Source organism: Spea bombifrons, chromosome 2, assembly GCF_027358695.1.
Source record: "Spea bombifrons isolate aSpeBom1 chromosome 2, aSpeBom1.2.pri, whole genome shotgun sequence".
NCBI classification, from domain to species: Eukaryota; Metazoa; Chordata; class Amphibia; order Anura; family Pelobatidae; genus Spea; species Spea bombifrons.
The window spans coordinates 8807871-8826998 of record NC_071088.1 but is presented as its reverse complement, the minus strand read 5'-3'; the positions used below and the strand labels follow the sequence as shown (position 1 = coordinate 8826998).

At 43.1% G+C, this 19128-nt stretch overlaps 2 protein-coding genes across 3 annotated transcripts; both read right to left on the bottom strand.

The window, feature by feature from the left end:
* Nucleotides 1-466: 466 nt before the first annotated feature.
* DONSON (DNA replication fork stabilization factor DONSON) lies at nucleotides 467-7315 on the bottom strand. Its single transcript, XM_053456843.1, has 10 exons — nucleotides 6922-7315; nucleotides 6089-6160; nucleotides 5539-5739; nucleotides 4891-5069; nucleotides 4080-4258; nucleotides 3826-3946; nucleotides 3644-3739; nucleotides 3123-3321; nucleotides 2271-2477; nucleotides 467-1019 (listed from the first exon to the last, which is right to left on the bottom strand). Exons 1-10 carry the CDS (start codon nucleotides 7249-7251, stop codon nucleotides 882-884), a joined length of 1722 nt encoding a protein of 573 aa, XP_053312818.1. The 5' UTR covers nucleotides 7252-7315; the 3' UTR covers nucleotides 467-881.
* A 1554-nt stretch (nucleotides 7316-8869) lies between these two features.
* On the bottom strand, nucleotides 8870-18936 carry CRYZL1 (crystallin zeta like 1). 2 transcript variants are annotated; one of them, XM_053456885.1, is made up of 13 exons: nucleotides 18751-18936; nucleotides 15804-15875; nucleotides 15376-15453; nucleotides 14790-14862; nucleotides 14056-14100; nucleotides 13568-13636; nucleotides 12721-12854; nucleotides 12086-12197; nucleotides 11651-11749; nucleotides 11009-11127; nucleotides 10420-10524; nucleotides 9555-9601; nucleotides 8870-9082 (listed from the first exon to the last, which is right to left on the bottom strand). In XM_053456885.1, the coding sequence occupies exons 2-13, from the start codon at nucleotides 15867-15869 to the stop codon at nucleotides 8983-8985; spliced, it is 1047 nt and encodes a 348-aa protein (XP_053312860.1). In that variant the 5' UTR covers nucleotides 15870-15875; nucleotides 18751-18936; the 3' UTR covers nucleotides 8870-8982. The 2 variants fall into 2 exon arrangements, with proteins under 2 accessions (XP_053312860.1, XP_053312861.1); XM_053456886.1 differs by lacking the exon at nucleotides 18751-18936 and adding an exon at nucleotides 17155-17193.
* Between the last annotated feature and the right edge of the window lie 192 nt (nucleotides 18937-19128).

Here is a 19128-nt window from a genome sequence, read left to right as displayed (position 1 = left end):
GTGTAAAGGTTTTTTAATATAGGTTCATTGATATAATTTAACCCTGTAGTGTTGTGTCCTAGATAAGTTACATTTTACCTTTTCAGGGCTCTTATTCTACTGGTTCTAGACCACGACAATCCGCGATGTACAGAGGATTCTACCGCACCGTGAAATTTTCTCACGGTCTGAGGCGTTCCTTATATCTCTTAGGTTCATGAAGTGTCACCAAGGTAGGAGACACCACTGTATCTACAGCTGGAAGCATCTGCTTTCACCAACCTGGTATAAGGTTTCTGGGATCTGGGCTGATATTTTAATCGTATACAGCCGGGAAACAGCATCTAGTTCCTGCAGCGTCCCCACGACTGAAGCCGTTTCTGTAACGCGATGGCATATCCGCCGGTCTAGACAACACCACCAAAAGATTAAGCACTAGGCGAACTCAACCCACTAGAGGAGAATATGGTGCGGACAGGTAGAAAACTCACAGGGAAGTTTTTTTTTTATTCACAATAATTACACTTTAACATTAAAAATAGCCAAAACAGCAGCATTCTCTCACATTGAAACATACAAAATAGGCAGTGACCACTTTATAATAAAAAATGTGCATGAAATCCTAGGTTTGCTCATTAAAAGGTCTGCTCGGGCAGCTGAGTGTTTTTTATATAACATATGGTAAATGGTTCCAAACAGGCTGGGGGCAACTTGGCCGACTCAAGGGGTTTTAAGGAGCTAAACTACTGCTAGATACGATAAGGCCATGTATGAAGTTTAGTAATTGTACTTAGAATTCGATTAATTCTACTGGCAGTGAATGCAAAGGTAACTTTTACGAGTCCCTTTAGCAGAGTCAAATACTGAAGCGTGATCCGCGGCGTAAACCTTCATAGGACAAATCAAGATTTCCAGGTGTATTTATAGTCTGACATTTCCAGCTGGCGTAAGGAGTTTTTCCCCAGCTGACAAAGCTGAGAGAGATGCTCCAGGGTCGGTGGCTGAAGTCCACAGCTTGTAAGGTCGGAAGAAATGTTCTCCTGGGGAACAAGAAAATGCATTAACAGAAAAACTCCAGGATAAAGTTGCAATTCCAAAATAATGCCCCAGAGGGGACAAGGGTAAGTTACAACTAAAAACAAACCAATCCCGTTCCCGGGATCAAAAATACCCTTATTATAACCCCACCCTAAAACATGACTTATTAATATGTTTGGTAAAAGGTATAACCAAAAAAAGATTTTTAAAAACACCAGTCCTACCATGAAAGGTATACGTCACTGTAACATAAGGGCATATGCCCACAGCTGTGTAACACTAATAATATCAGACCTCTGATGAAGCTCTGAGGAGCAAAACATGTCAGGGGGGCTATTTGTCTGAGTTTTTAATAAGCCTGTGTCACTGGTCATAATTCAATTATTTTTGTTGTTAGGACTGCAGCCATCAACAGTATATATGATCTGATATTAGTGTTACACAGCTGTGGGCATATGCCCTTATGTTACAGTGACGTATACCTTTCATGGTAGGACTGGTGACACTGGTGTTTTAAAAAATGTTTTTTTGGTTATACCTTTTAACAAACAACAAAATAAAAGTTATGTTTTAGGGTGGGGTTATAAGAAGGGTATTTTTGATCCCGGGAACAGGATTGCTTTGTTTTCAGGATAAAGTTGATAACAGCAGTAAGAAAAAAAAGCCCTTTGGAACTACCAGCATTTATGTATGATCTGATCTCCCTCAGTTACAATAATGAACCAAAAAAAAAAGTTTTAACTAATAACACACAGATTATTGTATTCTTGTCCATATTGAAAACAATTCACAGTGTGGGTTACAAGGAGTCTATGAACCCCTAGGCTAATTGTGTCAACAAATGCTAATTGGAGTCAGGAGTTAGCAAACCTGGAGTCCTATCAATGAAACGGGATTGGAGTTTTGTTTTAGAGCTACTTTAAAAACACTAAAACGTTTTGAGTTTGCTATTCTCAAGAAGCATCTGCTGATGTAAATCGTGACAAAAAAATCTCAGACCTACAAATAAAGAATTGTTGATTTACATAAAGCTGGAAAGGGTTACAAAGTAACATCGAAGAGTTCACATCTTCATCAGTCCAGTTATATTGTTTATAAATTATTTAGTACTGCTGCTACTGTCCCTAGAAGATTAGCTACAATAGTTGCACAATATATCCAGACTCTTTCTTTGGCAGAGGCAAAAGCAAAAGTGAACTGGGAATTATAAATCAAAATAGTTTAACAGAAAATGAAATAATAAATCAACTCACCTTCGTTGTCTGAGGATGGATGGCCGTGTTGAACACAGCGGTTGGCTCGTGAGTATAGAGGCTTGTAGAGAAACTCCCTCGCTGCGCAGATTTCAGTAACAGCGAAAAGCAGTGCAGAGAATGGGGCAGAATAGGGCCGCTTATCTCCAGACTAAACAGATCTTTATAACCAGAGTTAACCTGTGTCTTCACGTTTATGCTCCTTGTCTAAATGGAAAAATAGAAGATGGAGAAAAGTTATGGTGTTTGTAGAAATGCAGCATAAAGCATCTTAAAGCAACAACTCTGCCAGGAGCCACGCTTATTACACATTTGATTTTAGAGTTTTCAGAGAGTAACAAACCCGAGAGGAGTCTAGAGCTGACCTGGCTTTCTGTAAGGGTTCAGTTGGCAGCCGATGTGATGAGAGTGCAAGTCTGGCTCCAGATGCCGCTCACTTTTCTCTTAATCTACATTACGTCGGTCACGGTTTTAGCGGTTTTAGCGGTTTTAGCGACCACGGTCAGAACGGACCATGCAGGTCACCCAGAGAAAGAGCTTGTAAATGTATTACCAGCCGCTCCTTCATTTTCTGGGGGGTTTGTTGAACCAACTAAGTTTTTTTTTTTTGTTTTTTTTGGGGGGGTAATTTATGGTAGATTCAACAGACTTAAACAATTTGACAGCAGATTTGGCCCATCTGCCGCTTTGAAAAGTATAATTAATTATTAAGTTGTGAGGTTAAGGATGGTCAGTTTACAGTTATGCTCTCAGGTTTAAAGGATAAAGCGATGGTCAGTCTTATAAAATATTTAACGTTGGCTGTTGGAACATAAAAAGGAATTGCAAGCACCAGAAACCATGTGTTGTTACCTTTAACGTCTGCATCGTGGCTCCTCGGAAGGCGATTGGGGACAGGAGGGTCGGAGGAAGCCCAGCCTGAGGTCCCGCGGCAGCCACTATACTCTTGCAGTTTATTAGAAAGTTCAGCAAAGTGAACGTGTTCGACCCTTTTATCAAGACGACAGATTCAGGCTTATGATCCATTTTTACTTCCCGCTTCTCTTTACGACTGATTTAACTTGTGTTAAGGCATACAAAGAAAAGGTATCAAAATGCCTAATATTATATAACATTGTGCCATTCTATGTCCATTCCTCCCTACACACCTCAAAGAAAAGATTCAGATTGTATAACCTGAAGGTGATAGACATTTACCCCTCTATCTGGAATCTAAACCAGATTCGCCAGTCATGTGTATTTATATTTATTCCAGGCACGTATAGATGTACCTATACAGAGTCCCTTAAAGCCAAAGTCATAACTCCAGGTAACCGGTTTAAAATCAAACTACAAAACCTCATATTGGAAACAGAGTTCGATTGGAAGGATACAGTTTAATAGAGATTGCATCCGGCTTCTTTATTTGATTTTCAACTCCCATTTCTTCCAGCCAAGCAAAGCTTTCCTCTGCGTCGCTGTCGCATGACCTTTAATACAAGAAATACTATGGAGTGAGCCTGGAGACAGCGGCATCACCAAGTTATAGGTAAACGAATTAAAAATTTATACACACTCTTCTCCTCCGCTGTGGGTCCCGCTCTCCTGGTCTGTCGTTCCGTCAGGCTGGTCACCGGTTTCTGGGACGTTTTGCTTTTTGTTATCGTTTTCTACCATTGGCAGAGAGAACTCAATTCCTAAAAGGAAAAAAAAAAATGGATGTGTAAAACACAATGTCTCACAACACATCGCTAAGCTGAACACTATAGTGTTCACACAACTGTTATTGTCGCCAATAGGAAAGAGCTCCTAGTTCCGGTAAGAAATTACCTTCGCTTTTCATGGCTTCTCTGAGCCCTCTTGTCGTAGGAGATACGACGGCCGTGATCACATCGCTACCCGCGAGGCCAGCGGCCCGGAACAGCACGGTGAACTGGTAGGTGCACACGTAGAAGTACGGGCAGAACTTTGCCTTCAGCAGATTATACAAAGACGTAAAACTCAGAGCCCTGCAAAAAAACGAAGACATTCAGCAAACTGTAATTATCCATACAGCGGCTTAGACGTTACACACACAGTTTTATACTCGTGTTTATTTATCATCACGTACACGACCCCATCCATGGCACTAGATCCAGGCCGTGTTTTGCCCTTTTGGCAGTATGTATAAAACATTTGCACAAGAATTAGATTTTAATAGAGTTACTCACCAAAAAGGGAAAGCAATGTGTAATTGTTCTAAAACTCCGAATTAAAATACAGATCTCACTGCTCAATACCGTACACCATATGTGTAATAAGTATTATTGGCAACTGGATGTCATTTTATAGAAATTATTCCTGCGTTTACTGTTGCGCTCCCACGGGCAGAAAGGATTGCGGTACACGTAGCAGCACTCACGCAAATAGTTAACTTTAAATTAATTACAATACTGTCCTTTAAACGCAACCTTCATCAGATTGGTCTTTAAGAAATTATGATGCGGCCCTTCCAGGGGAATTAAAAAAACAAAACCAAAAAAACCCCCAAAACGAATAAATATTTTGGCAAACCATAAAGCATGGAGAAACTCATTTTCCAGAACATAAGAAGAGCAAAGAAATGACCCAGCCCTGGAATAAAGCATTCTCCGTAACCTACCATTCACTCATCAAAACTTGGTGCAGCGCATCATCCTGAGACCAAGGGCTGTTTTTCCCGGCTATTTTCCGGTCGGCTCCGATCCTAGGGAAGAGTTGTAGCCAGGGAAGAGAAGGATGCTGCCAGTAGACAAGGCACTGTTGGAACGCACATCGCAGCTCAGGGCATGACTTTGGATCCTAAAAAAAAGAGAAAATGATGTATAGAAACAAACCGGCGGCAGATCAGAGCAATGAGGCTCATCTAATTATGTAAAATCATTTAATGTACTATCTTCTACCTCCTGTACTGAAAGGCTATTCCACATATCCACTACATATTCAGTGAATAAATTACATATCTTCTTAGGATTAACCAGAGCATAAACCTCCAATTTTTGACCATTTACAGAAGCCTATTAAACCTTAATACAACAAAACGTGACCACGAGCAGCTCTCAAGGGCTCTACACAGAGTGCCACGACAAAAATAAGTGAGCGATAAAGGTTTTTTCTGGATCGATTTAAGGATGTTCAAGAAATAAAAGTACCCCAGACAGTAAAAATACTCCACATCTAGTATGAATAATAAAAATATAAAAAGCTACTCAGCCCTCCCAATCACCAAGAATAAAACCTGCCCTGGCCATAAGAAAAGGGTAACAATTACCAGAATATTCTGAGGCAAATTGATGGGGGCAGCACGAGAATGCAAAGCCAAGCCCTGGGCTTCTTCTTGGGCTTTTAAGTGATCAGTCCAGGAGAACGGATGCGAAGAGGTGAACAGCAAGCGTGTCTTCAAACTCCAATCAGCAGGAAAGTTAACTGCTCCCTGAGGACGCTCACATACAGTCACGGGCTTCTCCGGAGACTAAAACAGAACAGATATATTATATAAGAAACAGATGCACGTATTGTTCTGTATGTTGAGATACAAGAGTGTAAGCTGTTCTGTTGTAACATCGCTATGGGATCTGCTGATGCTATATAAACACAGAAATGGTTCATTATAACACTACGGTCAGTCAAGAAGCAGCTCTTTCTTGAAGCAGAACACCTGAGCCGGTGGGCACCTGGTGACAGCTCAGTTTTGAGATCGAGCCCTAAAGGATTCCTACCATAGTTAAGCGGTAAGCTGCCAACAGAGGGTGGGTGCTAACTGAGCAGATATGGCGCAGGACATCAGCTTATGGAATGAATTAAAACTTAAGATGTTTTACTTGTGTCTTTGTAGCTGCAGCAGGATCAACATCAAGGTGATCTTCAAAGAGAACATCTTCAACAGAACTAAACTGTAGAGAAAGAAGGCTTATGAGTTATCTGTTACAATCAGTAGGCATATCTTTGGCTCACGCAGCTAGAAGTCCCTCCTCTGTAAAGAATGTAACGGAAAATACTTCACATTTGGGCTAGACTTCTTAATGCATTAAGTGTTGGCTGCCATTGATCTCTATGGACCGATGGATTCCTGCAACATGCGCCCAATGCAGTCCATGCAGATGTGTAAAGCCGCTATAAGGCTTTCTGCTGCTGATCTACATGATATAAGCAGTATTCCAGGGCAAGTCCCTGGCTTCCCGCCCAGAGAGGTCCCTCCGGGTTTAGTTTAAATGACAGTCTTTTATTCCAACATTTTAAAAAGACAAACAATGTTAAGCGCTGAATAGTTTAGGCAGCGAACGGCTGTTCGTGGGATCGTTTAGCAAACGATAATATTGCATTCCTCGCAGCGTCATGTATGATCTGTCGCGATACAGGCAGACACATGCATGTACTGAGTGCAAAACCAATGAGCCGGCGACAGAACAGAATGAAAGCGTGTATGTAAACACAGAACCGGCATCCAATAAGAGGAAGGCGTGCTATGACGTCTCACCTTCTGATTGGCCCATTTTGGCGGCTTATTTAACTCCTTTCCTAAAACAGAGGTGTTGGCACCTGTTAGCCCCGATAAGCGGCAGCTGTTACCCTACAGGTACCAGGGGTTAACAGCGGCCATTAACTCTTTACTAGCAGGAGAAAGCATGTCTGACAGGCAGCTTCACACTCTCACCTGTGCAGTGAGCGGCGAGGGATTCTCGGGCAGCTTGGCCCACGGCTCGGTGGCTACCGGATTGCAGTCGTACACGCTCTCCGCCCGCCTCTTCACTGGACTGCACACTGTGTTCTCCAGACTAGCGAAGGGGTTCCTGCGCTTCACACCGCCGCCGCTCCGCTGGGGCCCCGGAGAGAAGGGCCGGAGCCCTGGTATCCGCTTGGGGGCATCACCCGGGGAAAAAGGTCCGCCCCGAGAGGCCTCGCTGCGGCTCCTCTTTCGGCTCAACCGCAGGATCTCAGACGGCTTCTTGAAGCTGGGAGAGTAGCCGGGGAGCAGGTCGGACATGGCGGCGGCTGTGAGGAGGCAGACGGGCCGGGCTGCTGCTCAGTGACTGCAGCGCGCGCTCCCCCGTGACGTCACAACCCACACCTTCCCGCCAAAACGCCTCCTCTCAGTGATTGCTTTAAGCAGCTGTTACCCCTTATTGTGCGGCTAGCGAGAACAGACACATAAAAACCGGCGGCAGATCAGACCCAGTCTTCCTGCTGTAAAGACTCACTGTAATCAGTCGTTGGCCTCGTCTTAGATTCAGGAGCCATATGCCGATCCCGCGCATGTTTAAATTCCCTAACTATATTATCCTCTACCACTTCTGCTGGGAAGCTGTTCCACTTATCTACCATCCTCTCAGTAAAGTAAGCCTGCCTTACTTTACATCGAAGACTCTGACCATCTAGTTTTAGATTATGAGCTTTTGTTCCAAACCTTCTCCTCCTGTGAAATAAACTCCTGGGCTTTGTTAAATCCCTTTATGGACACACAAGCGAGGGGGGCTCCAAAGGTCTAGGGCCATCAGCGAGGTTTGGGGGTCTCCTTCTATATCATTAGTTAGAACGTAGCACTCTTTTAATCGCTCGCTTATCCTTTCCCTTTTATGCCGTTTGATTTCCGCTTTATGCTGTTATTACAGGGATGAGGTCATTAGATTGTAAGCTCACGAGGGAAGGGCCTTCCTCCCCTTCTGTGTCACTATGTCTTACTGTGTGTTGAATTGTCTTTGTTAAATACTTTTACTGTAACAGCGCTACAGTATATGCTGGTGCTATACGGATAAATGTAATCAAAATATTTAGGGCCCAGTGTCAAGCAGATGGAACAGCATTTATAAAATATTTATAACGATATCATTTTAGGATTACGTCCCTTACTGAAATTGCACCGTAACCCCATTGTACAACACTACGGAATATGATGGCGCTGTATCAATATATGATAACACATTAGAATGAACAATAAGAAGGATCCACCGACGCCACAATGTATCAACGCAAAAAAACATGATTTTCTCCCCATGTGTTCCGAATGGTCTTGTTTTTTTTAACATTTTATATATATATATATATATATTTTTTTTTTTTTTTAAATGTATGTTATTTTTGAAGACCGATAAACCAGACACATTTGAGAATATTTTTTTAAAAGTGTTTTTATTTGGAAATAATTAGACATGCCTCAGCTTGCGATGCCAGAAGCTTCTATTATATACACGCTTCATACACGGAGAATCTGACGATACAAAACAGAAGCCGGAGACCCCAAACGGGATTTTATTATCAGGGAACCCTTTGGGTCAACACAGCGGCCAAAGGCAGGAAAATGCTCCAGATTAAATAAATGGGTGCAATGGTAAACGTGCATTTGGGGGGGGTCACCCCCACGTCTGTGAAACAAATCAAACTTCATTTTCCATCGGGTCCTAAATCTTGATCTGATTTCGTGTTTAGACCCCCGCATTAACCCATTCCTAGTGGCCGATACACCCCTTCTCTTTAACTCGATCGATGTAAGTCATTAAATAGTCCCCAAATAAAAATTCTGTGGATCACATGATATCAATATCAAAGGGGGCAGATTCTTAAATTACAAGCTTTCCGTACGATTCGTCGTTAAAGTGTTCGATGCCCAGACGGGGCTTTGTAACGATTCGTCCTTCGGCCCTTTCTCAGGATCCCGGAGCAGCTTATCTGCAGGTGGGGGCTCCATCTGGACCCCCAGAGCAACGTCCTCCACCGGGTCTCAGAGCTGGACAACTTGGCGTTTCCTCACCTCGTTCCGCTGAACCATTTCCATGACGACTTTCGCTTCGTACAAAGGAACCGGGTCATCTAACAAAGGCCTGACGACGAGAAAATGAAATGTTTGCTCAGCTAGCATCTCACGGACGGACCCGTCCTAGACGTCGGCCTTTTGTACTTTAAGGACGCGGCGAGGAACCTCTGGATCCTTTTCTTATTTACAGCACAAGCTACAGAAGCCGCTATACCTTCCTACATCAAAAGCCATAATCCTATATTATCAAAAATCAGGATGTAAGCATGATAAACCGCCATACAAAAACACAGAGAAGCGTGATTATATGCGTGTGTGTATATGGTTGTGTGAAAATCTTAACCTTTATCAGTCGGTCTCGTCTTAGATTCATGAGCTGTATGCCTATCCCATGCATGGTGAAATTCCCTTACTGTACTAACCTCTACCACTTCTGATGGAAGGCTGTTCCGCTTATCTACCACCCTACTAAAAGTTAAAAAAACAAAAAAAAACATAAAAAGTATCACCAATGAAAAGCTCAGACAGACATATAATACCTGAGTATTCCACTCGATGTTTTTTCCATCACGTCTTTTAGGATATGTGAGAAAGCAGTTAAGGATGCGCTGTATGTTTGTAGCCTCACCTACTTTCCCTTTATGTCTCTGTCCTGCATTCTGTATTTAACAATTTTATGTGTTTTATCAGGGGTTTATTTACTAAAGCAGGAGTTGGCGGATGGCTCGATAGATGAGGGTCACATCCAAGCTGTGCATGGTTAACCTTGGGAAACTTCTCTTGTAAGAATGCAGATATATAGTATCTATAGTTTAATGGGTGCGCTAAGCTGGGCTAACCAAGCTCTTTCCACAACAGAAGCTCATTAGCACTGGCCATTCATAACGAATAGTAAATATGGTGAAATAAAACTGCAACTGACCTGGTAACTCCTGATTTAGCGAAGAGGCCACTTATTACATGTTGCCTTTATCTAGTTGGTCTACCAACCCAGAAGTATCACTTACCCCGAAACATAAAATAATTTAGAGTATCGAGCACCTAACCGGCCATCTGACCAATCCGCTGCGAGATAAGCGTTTGCGATGCCGCTCATTTACCATGCATAGGGTTACCGGCTTTAAAATATGCAAACGTTACATTATAAACATCGGTTAACTAAGAAAGCTGCAGCTACCGACTCACACCCAAACTCAGGGGTCAGCGCCGATATGTTTATAGGTAGTTTTTAATATTATTTACGGTTTTTAATTCATGTTTAATAAGAAATAACGATTGTAAAAGGCTTCTGGTCTGACCCCATCTTGAAAACCAATATCTCATTATAATACGGATAACACATGAAGATCCTGCTATATATTATATATATATAAAAACAACAAAGACAGAGCGGAAAAGGATATGGAGATATCTCCCTTGCTGTGCATGAGATAAATTCCAGACTTCGTCATTGAGAAAAGAGAGCGATGCTCCTTTAAGGAAGAGGGTCCGGCTGTCCGGTGGGTCCAGCTGTAACACAAGACGTTAGAACGCAGACATGATGCTTGTGGTCTACAGAACGCTGCGTGGCCGATAGGAAGCAGACGTGTCAGGGCTCTGTTTACTGCACTGAGTTACACGGAGCTCACGTTCCAGTTCTTATCTGTTTAACGAACGGCTGACAGTCAGAAAGTTGATTATTGCCTAAAATAAACACGACTTCCACCTCCTTTCACATATCAACGGGACTCGGTGGGACCCCCCCAAAAGCCAACCCTGCAGACAGGGCCATAACTTCCATGGGGTAAGAGGGGCAGCTGCCCCAGATGCTGCAAGGTGGGGGCGCCCTGCACCCCATTCCGCTTCCAGATGCGCCTGAAACCTGAATACTGTTTAGCGGAACAGGAACCGCCAGCGCTTTCTACCACTCCGGGGCTATAAACTAAAAGTTTTACCTCTCAAGTCCTAATATCGTAAATGTCGATACACAGGCAGAGAAGACTCGCGAAGATACCTGGAGATTCTCCTGTCTCGTTACCCAGTGGCTTCCCACGGCGAGAAGCGAAATGATGTCATGTTTGTGCGGACGAGGCTGCGGTTTGGTAATCACGTCCTCCTTTTTGTACAGAATCACTGCGAAGCACAAAGAGCGGATTCATCCATGTGCAAGCCAATTTGTGTCGTTACCATAGCAACGCACGTAGCGAACGCACGGCCGCGGCACAAAAGCCGAAAATAAAAGCCGGCATGCTCTCTGTAAGGAGCGTCTGGGATTGCCGTTTCATCACATCTAGGAGGCAGAGGAAGAACAAGCCTGCCACCGGCTCTGGACCCACCATGGGGCATTCAACACCTTTATACAGAACACCCCGCACACTTTAATAGTCAACAAGACCTGTTTATCCTACATCAGAGGGTGTCCAACCTGTGGCCCTCCAGCTGCTGCAGCACTACATCCCAGTACAACATCCCATTACTCCCATAATGCTCTTTCAGCTAAGGGGCTGGCTGAGGAGTACGGGAGATGTAGTCCTGCAGCAGCTGAAGGGCCGCAGGTCGGACATCCCTGTCCAAGATGAATGTGACCTTTAACAGAACAGTAACTTATTATAATCGTAGTGATATTTATAATAAAATCCTGAGCCGCATAAATTACCTCCAGCATCAACTACAATGTCCACTCCAAGACCCCCCGTCTCCTCCAAGCAGCTCTCCGCTAGCTCCACGTTCCCTTTAGACATATCGAGCACACGAGCTGAACAAACGGGGTAAAGTGAAGTTAGAATGAACGAGACAGGTATATAGACAATAAGACAAAAAAGAAGTTATACAGCAACAGCATGATATCATGGATGGGGACCGCTGCTTCTCCCGAGGGTATGGGTATGAGGGCATGAGAGCGTTCTACAGCCATAAACCACACAATAATGTGCACAGAGACAGAAGAAAATGGGTTAATAAATAAATAAGTGCAAATAACGTACATTTTTGATCAATAGGTCATAAACTTACGTAAAGCTTGCCAGAGCCCCTTTTTGGCCGTATGAAATGTCGGCAGGTCTGGCCCTAAACGTATATTCAAATAACTCACCTATACGCGGTTTAAGTTTCTCTAAATACTGCTTGTCTTCATCGCTATACGCTGTAGCAATCACCGCGGCTCCTCTGTGGTGCGATAACTGGATAGCAAGCGTTCCGAATGGCTGTTAAATACATAATAATAATATTATTTAATATGTATTAAAAACGGAGATAAAATTCTTTTAAAGCTGCTGTCCCACCTAGTCTGCAGAATTTTTCCCTCGTATAACTAGAATAACCGGCTTTCCCCGTTCATAATGGTTCTGAATTGACAGTTTACTGCCACGGGAGCTGAAACGAGCCCTGATTTTATGGGGTTACGTCATAAGAAACATAAAAATACAGAATTTGACAAACAGGATTATTTGCTCCTTGGGCTTGTCTTAGATTGAGGATAGTCATAATATCTACCCCACACTAGCTTAGAACACCTCAATGTATTAACCTTTTATTAGCATGCTGTAGAGCACGAGAGCACGATTAGTGCATCTCTCACCAACACTATTATTAAATGTATGAATTTCACTGCATTCTGTACCTCCAGCAAGTACGTGTGTATCATATAATAGATATATATATCCCCCCATGTAATATTTGTATTGATAAATTGGCCAGTATAAATATACAATATAGTTTGCTACATACACTCGCACCGTCTATCACCAGCACAGATTTTCCTGGTCCGAGGTGAGCCAGGGTATGCAATGCTGTATAGGCAGATAAACCATCGCGGACAGCGCCGGCAGCCTCCATCCAGCTAACCTTTTCTGGCTTGAGAACTGGGAAAAAGAAGTGATAAATAATTTAAGAGGAACTTTAAAAACAAACCCTCTCTCCTTAGTGTCCTTATCACGTTATCCAAACCCATCTGTCTCACAAATCCGGTACGGATAACCCCCTCCCCTATGTGGGTTAACACGTTACAATCACGGTAGCGAGTTGCACGCGCAGATTTTAGTAGATCAGGGCTTCTTGGGCATCATGGTTTCTTAGCTCAAAGCCAACTGAAGGGCAACTTGTTATTGGCCAAGTAGTTTCATGACCAGAAAACCAAGCGAAGGAAAGCAGTAGCCCTCTAGGTAGAAATTCATCAATTTAAGGTATTGCCTGCCTGAGCATGATGGACGATGGAAGGGATAGCCCAAGAACAGCCGGAGATCTATTATTGCAGAAGGGACGTCAGCGCTTCCTCCTGAGCAGGTTTCTACGAAGTGTGGCCTCATGTTCTCGGATGAGAACGTTAAACCATTGAGTGTTAAACCATCACGCATAGCAGAAGCCCCCCTACTGTCTTCCATGAGCTGAGACTTATCGTTTTACTAGGTTTAACATCCATTCATGGAGTTTTGAGCCAAATTTCCCTTCCCCTGGAAACTGCTAGGTTCTTCTTCTGTTACTTAGCTCCGAATGACTAGTTAGAATGGTTTTTCAAGGAGTAACACCGGGCAAGACCACCAGTCTTCTACTTCGCTCATGTTTTTACGCAGCTTACCCAAATGATGCTCGTGTACCCAGAGAACTTCACAAAGCCCGGAGTCTTCTGCGTCGAGCGGCAAGATGCCTGCAAAAAGAAAATGACGGAGATAGCACGGGATCTTCTAACAATTATTCTAACTCTGCGTGAAATGTGTTAAAAGAAGAGAACTCTAGATCTAACCCATAAAAAATATTCAGAAAAAGACAATATCTAGTCATGTCTTTCAATGGATTCATAGTCATTCTGCTTCTAAACACAACGTGACCCCAGAATAGGAAGGTTAGGAAAAGGCGGGCTACTCCATATTAACCAGAAAGAAGAAAAACAAATCACTTGATGCTTCTTGTTTGTTGATTTAGCGGATTACCGCTTTTATTTTGATTAATTTTATTTTGATTAACAAAAATATTTTGTGATCGACCATGAAATCTGTTAATTTGAGTTTGTGCCCCCCCCACTCAATATTGAGATTTATGGAAGAACATGCAAGGTTCCAGACTTACCAACTACTTCATCATCCGGCTGGAAAAAGGACACCTTGGTTCCAACTAGAATTAAAAATAAATAAGAGAATCGGAGGGTTTAATAGCAGTCTTTGGGAAGGTTATAAAAGCATCTTATCGTAAGCAATCGTCACAATTCATAAAACCGCCGTCTTCAGACGGCTCTCCTGGCCTTTGGACTTCTTCCTAATCCCTTCCACATCCCCAGCTGTAGGTCCTGCCGCAATATCGCATCTCCTCGCATCCCTGAAATCATCCGCCATGTTTTCCAGGGTTGCTGTTGCGCCTGTATCTGGTGTCAATGTTTGAATGATTGCTGGCGGGTTGGTGTTTGATGTTAAGTATACGGTCTGTATTACTGAATGCACACATTATGCCTGTATATACTGATCATTACGTTCGGAGCTGTGTCATAAGTCGTGTATATGATATGTACGCTCAACACGAAGATTGAAACAGCTGTATGTAGGTGGAATAATATATATTGGAGCATGTTGCATTGGACAGCCCCCCCCCATGTCCATTCCATGCCTTTAATTTGTATTAATATGTATTTTATTCCTCTATTTCCTCTTTTGACTATTTAGCGTGTGCTATTTACCCAGCCAAGACCCTGGCTATGGAATTGATACAATATGTATAACACGGGTTTGCCTTAACACTGGAACAGAAGAACAATCACATATTTAAGACAAAATAAAATAAAAAAAATATCATTATGCTTGCCGGCTTACCTTCTAAAATGACGCCGGTCACTTCTCTTCCAACTGGGGCAAACTCTCTGCTCATCTCCACTTCGGATAGCAGCTGGAATAAAATATAAAAAAACACGGCTCTGCTTAAAGCCAGACCACTCTGACCAAGCAGCGCCAGCCCCCCTCATACTCTGCCCTTAATAATACTTAAGCCAGTTCTAAGTAGCTTTTATTTATTATGTTTTTTAGTATGGGAATGTTAGTGGTCTGTGTCCCTTGGGGCACGTGGTTCGTAAAACTAGCCTGTAGTCGACATTAATGGGAAACATACATACACATATATATATATATATATATATATATATATATATATATATATAGCTGAGCCCTCCTGTTTACAAGACTTAAGAATGTTTACGGAAGAAAGGACCTCATTAGCATTGCCATAAAGCATCAGCTCAGTGTGGTGCTTTCAGTAGGCAAAGTAACCAATTGACAACAAAGGCAGATTGACCACGATTGACAACAAAGGCAGATAAAGGGAGTTTAATGGAACAAAATGAAAGAAGATCAATGCTGCACTACATTACTGTACAGAACCATGTATTAAATGTCGCAAAAATACCTTTATGTTGATGGGACTCAGTGCACAAGCTTTCACTTGGACTTTCACATGGTGTTCACTAGGCCGCGGAGTATTATCCTGGAACAAAGAGAAGAGGAAACAAAGACATCAGCAACCAACAGAAAAAAGAAACAAGGAGGAGCGTTCAGGCTCCCGAAGTTTAGTTCTGAAAATGAAGTTCAGTAGAGTAGGTGGAACGGCACCTTTAATAAACCAAGGAGAGTTTAGGAAAGTTACCTCTCAGCTCAGAGCCTAGTAAAGAAAGAGTTAATAACCAACTGGGTTTCCCTGGCTGAAAGATGTGTTGTTTAGCCTTGTTTCAACGATCAGATTATGCTCTTATAGTAATGGCTATATAATTACTCATTGTACAGCCCGACGGAATATGATGGCGCTGTATAAAATAATAAATAATCATGAAAACTTACCACTTCCTGAAATAAAAACATTTCTTCGGGGGCTGAAGATTTCAGCTGACAATATAATCCCTTCATGTCGACCTGAAAAGGAAAAAAAGAAAACCTTTTACAGTTTTTTAGATTATTTATACCCCTCGGAAACGGCTCCTAATCAGGCAAAAATATTGAAGGGGCGTCCGCTTACTACGGGCAGGGTGGTCTTTAAAAATAACAGCCCTGCGCTCTTCCCTGAACACTACAACACCAGTAACATTTACCCCGCAACAGCAGACCTCGTTTTCTCTTCCCTCAACCACCCCCGTGGAAGACATGGTGTCTTAAGAGCCAGACCTGGTTACCGGCTCAAGGGGGTAGACGGAAACCACAAACTCAGCATATTACTACTGGATGGAGAGGGTAGAGAGAGAGCACTCAGCTAGGAGCTCCACTTACTTCTGGATGGAGAGGGGTAGAGGGAGAGCACTCAGCATGGAGCCCCACTTACTACTGGATGGGGAGGGTAGACGGAGACCATTCAGCTGGGAACTCCACTTACTTTTGCATGGAGAGGGTAGAGGGAGAGCACTCAGCTTGGAGCTCCACTTACTTCTGGATGGAAAGGGTAGAGGAAGAGCACTCAGCTTGGAACTAGTTGTCTGTGAGAAGCAGCCTTATGTGGCTTTTAAGCCGGATAGTTTGAGCCCAATTGTTTTTGCTTGTTTTATTGTAATCGCATTGGATAGTTCCTAACATACAATCTGCTCTGGCCTGATAAAAGCCCGGACATTCGGGGACACAAGAGCCTCGTCCTTCTGCTTTTTGGGTGTTAAGATTTTGCTGTGGAACGCTGTTTTTGGGAGATTAAGTTAAAACATATTATTATTTATGGTTTTTATAGCACCATCATATTCTGCAGCGCTGTACAACGGGATGTTATCATTCCAAGCTGTGACGACTGCATTGCATGTACTTGGCTCATAAAATTCAATAAAAATCTAAAAAAAATATTAAGCATTATCTGTATTAGTTTTCTTCTTTGTATAAAATCAGCAGGGGGGGGTATCAGGACCGGACAGGCGACAACGAGACATCCGTTACTTCCTGATGTGCGACAGTTGGATATGCGCGCTACGTTTCTAAGCTCACAGCGCCGCATCTACTGCGGGAGCGTTATAATATAATGATTTCTATAGCGCCATCACACGCTGCAGCGCTGTACACCGGGAGTCTTAAAGTGATACTAACGGCACGAGACACTGAGTTCACTTATTTCCACACCGTTTGCAACAAGATCTAGAAAATGGAAAATAAAAAGCGCAGAATTGACGTCTCAGGAGGAAAGAGAGTGACGAGGGGACCTTTGTGACGCTCCTTCCCCTACCTTTCTGACCCGGCCTCCCCTCCTGTCCTTCCTCTGCTGAATGAATGAAAAAAACTCTTCCTTCTTCCGCCCCAACTGTGAAAGTGAATACGGGAGGAGGAGGATGGGGAGGTGGCGCTGGGAAGGTATTAACTATCTGTTATCCGGCAATATCCGACATTCCCGGAATGGTACTCTGTATGCTGTGCCTGATCTGTTACAAAGTATCAGGACGGAGAATTGTTATTATCCAAACAATGGGGATATTACATGTATATAGCGCCAGCAGATTCAGTAGCGATGTTACAATAGGGGACAGAGAAAATATGTAACATGTAAGTGAATCTGAAATGACAATAAGATGAACAGAAGTGCTGAAGGAGGAACCGGCTCTCAAGAGCTTACAATCTACGGGGTGGTTGATGGGGACGTGAGACGGCGGGAGAGGAGCGCTCGGGCGAGGATGAGTCGATTACAGCGAGAACGCTACGGAAAACATTTGACGCATAAATTGCATTAAAATAGGGGATAAAATAAAAATACGTTTCTTTTCACTGGAGCGTTGACGGTATGCTGGAGAGAGCCGTTAAGTTCCGTCCATCCAGATAACGTACACTCGCATTATACAGAATCTGACGGCAGATCGGCCCCGTTCGGCCCGTCTAGTCTGCCGGTTATTCCTGATGTAAAGACTTTCATCAGTCGCTGGTCTCGTCTCAGATTCAGGAGCCGTACGCCGATCCCAGGTGTGTTTAAATCCCCTTACACTAAAAATCACTGATAAATGTATATAATAAACTCGCCGGAGGATCTTGAAGGGAGTATATATTGCTCATCCCGCTGTACACCCCTACGGAATAGGATGGCGATATAAACTCTTTAAATGATAATACTGCAATGAATAGAGATCTGTGTACAGAGATAATGATAACAAGAACAGACTGCCTGCACATGAACGGTTTGCAACCAAAGTGTGCTTTAATCAACCGGTGCAAAGCAAACATACGTGTAACATGCAGTCACCATAGCAGGGTCTGTAGTGCAAATGAAGCAGGTCCCATCCCCCCCCCTTAATGTTGCCATGTGAATTAACCATTAAATGCACCAAAGCAGTTGCGATGCCAGAATTTGCCTACCTCTGACCCAAACCTCTGTTTCTTTTAGGATGATAATTGGGAATCATTTAAACTCATGAGTTCAAGTGCTGAAGGGACAGTGTAATTTATCATGAAAATGTTTGAGGACTAACTACATATATGCCGCACATGTTATTTGCATGATTGGTGACGCGGTCCCTTTAATCACTGGCGAGCAAGTGGTAAAATGTATGATAGTTAAAGGGTTAAATAACGGGGCGCACGACCCACAAGCAAGAAAAAAAAAAACTATAAAACGGACGGATCACCAGCTTCTTTTCTTAGGATGAGGATCCATCCGCCTCCCAGTGATACGGTGAAGCGCTTTGTCACGTGACGGGACTAACAAAAAGTAGGGCGGATATTTTGGCTTCTGGGATGAGTAAAAAAAAAAAAAATCATGGAGTCGTATTTCGGAAGTTATTGCTATCGAAAGTATTAGTAATCGAATTATCTCTCGCGGTTTCAAGCGCCTCTTTACCTGAATAATGAACCAATCCTTACGCGGATGAATAATGAGTTCCCTCTTTGCGTTCCTAAATTTTCCTGGCGCCGTAGCGGATTTGAGGTTCGGTAAAATCAAATAAATAAAATAAAAAAAAAAGCCGCCAGATCAATGTCAATCACCAGTCAACCTATATCTGCCCCGCCTTCCTTTTACATCCTCCTAGCCGCAGTTAAGTAGGGATTAATGCCCACAATAACTATGGCGCCTCAGTTCGTTCACATGATCGGGTTGCCCTTATGGTAACCTCACCACGTTCCTACGCACAGCGTGATAGGCGGATGCCATGGAGGGGGTGTGGACACCGTTGTTTCCCATTGGCTGGTGTGTGTGGGACGTCGTTGAGCGGGTTAT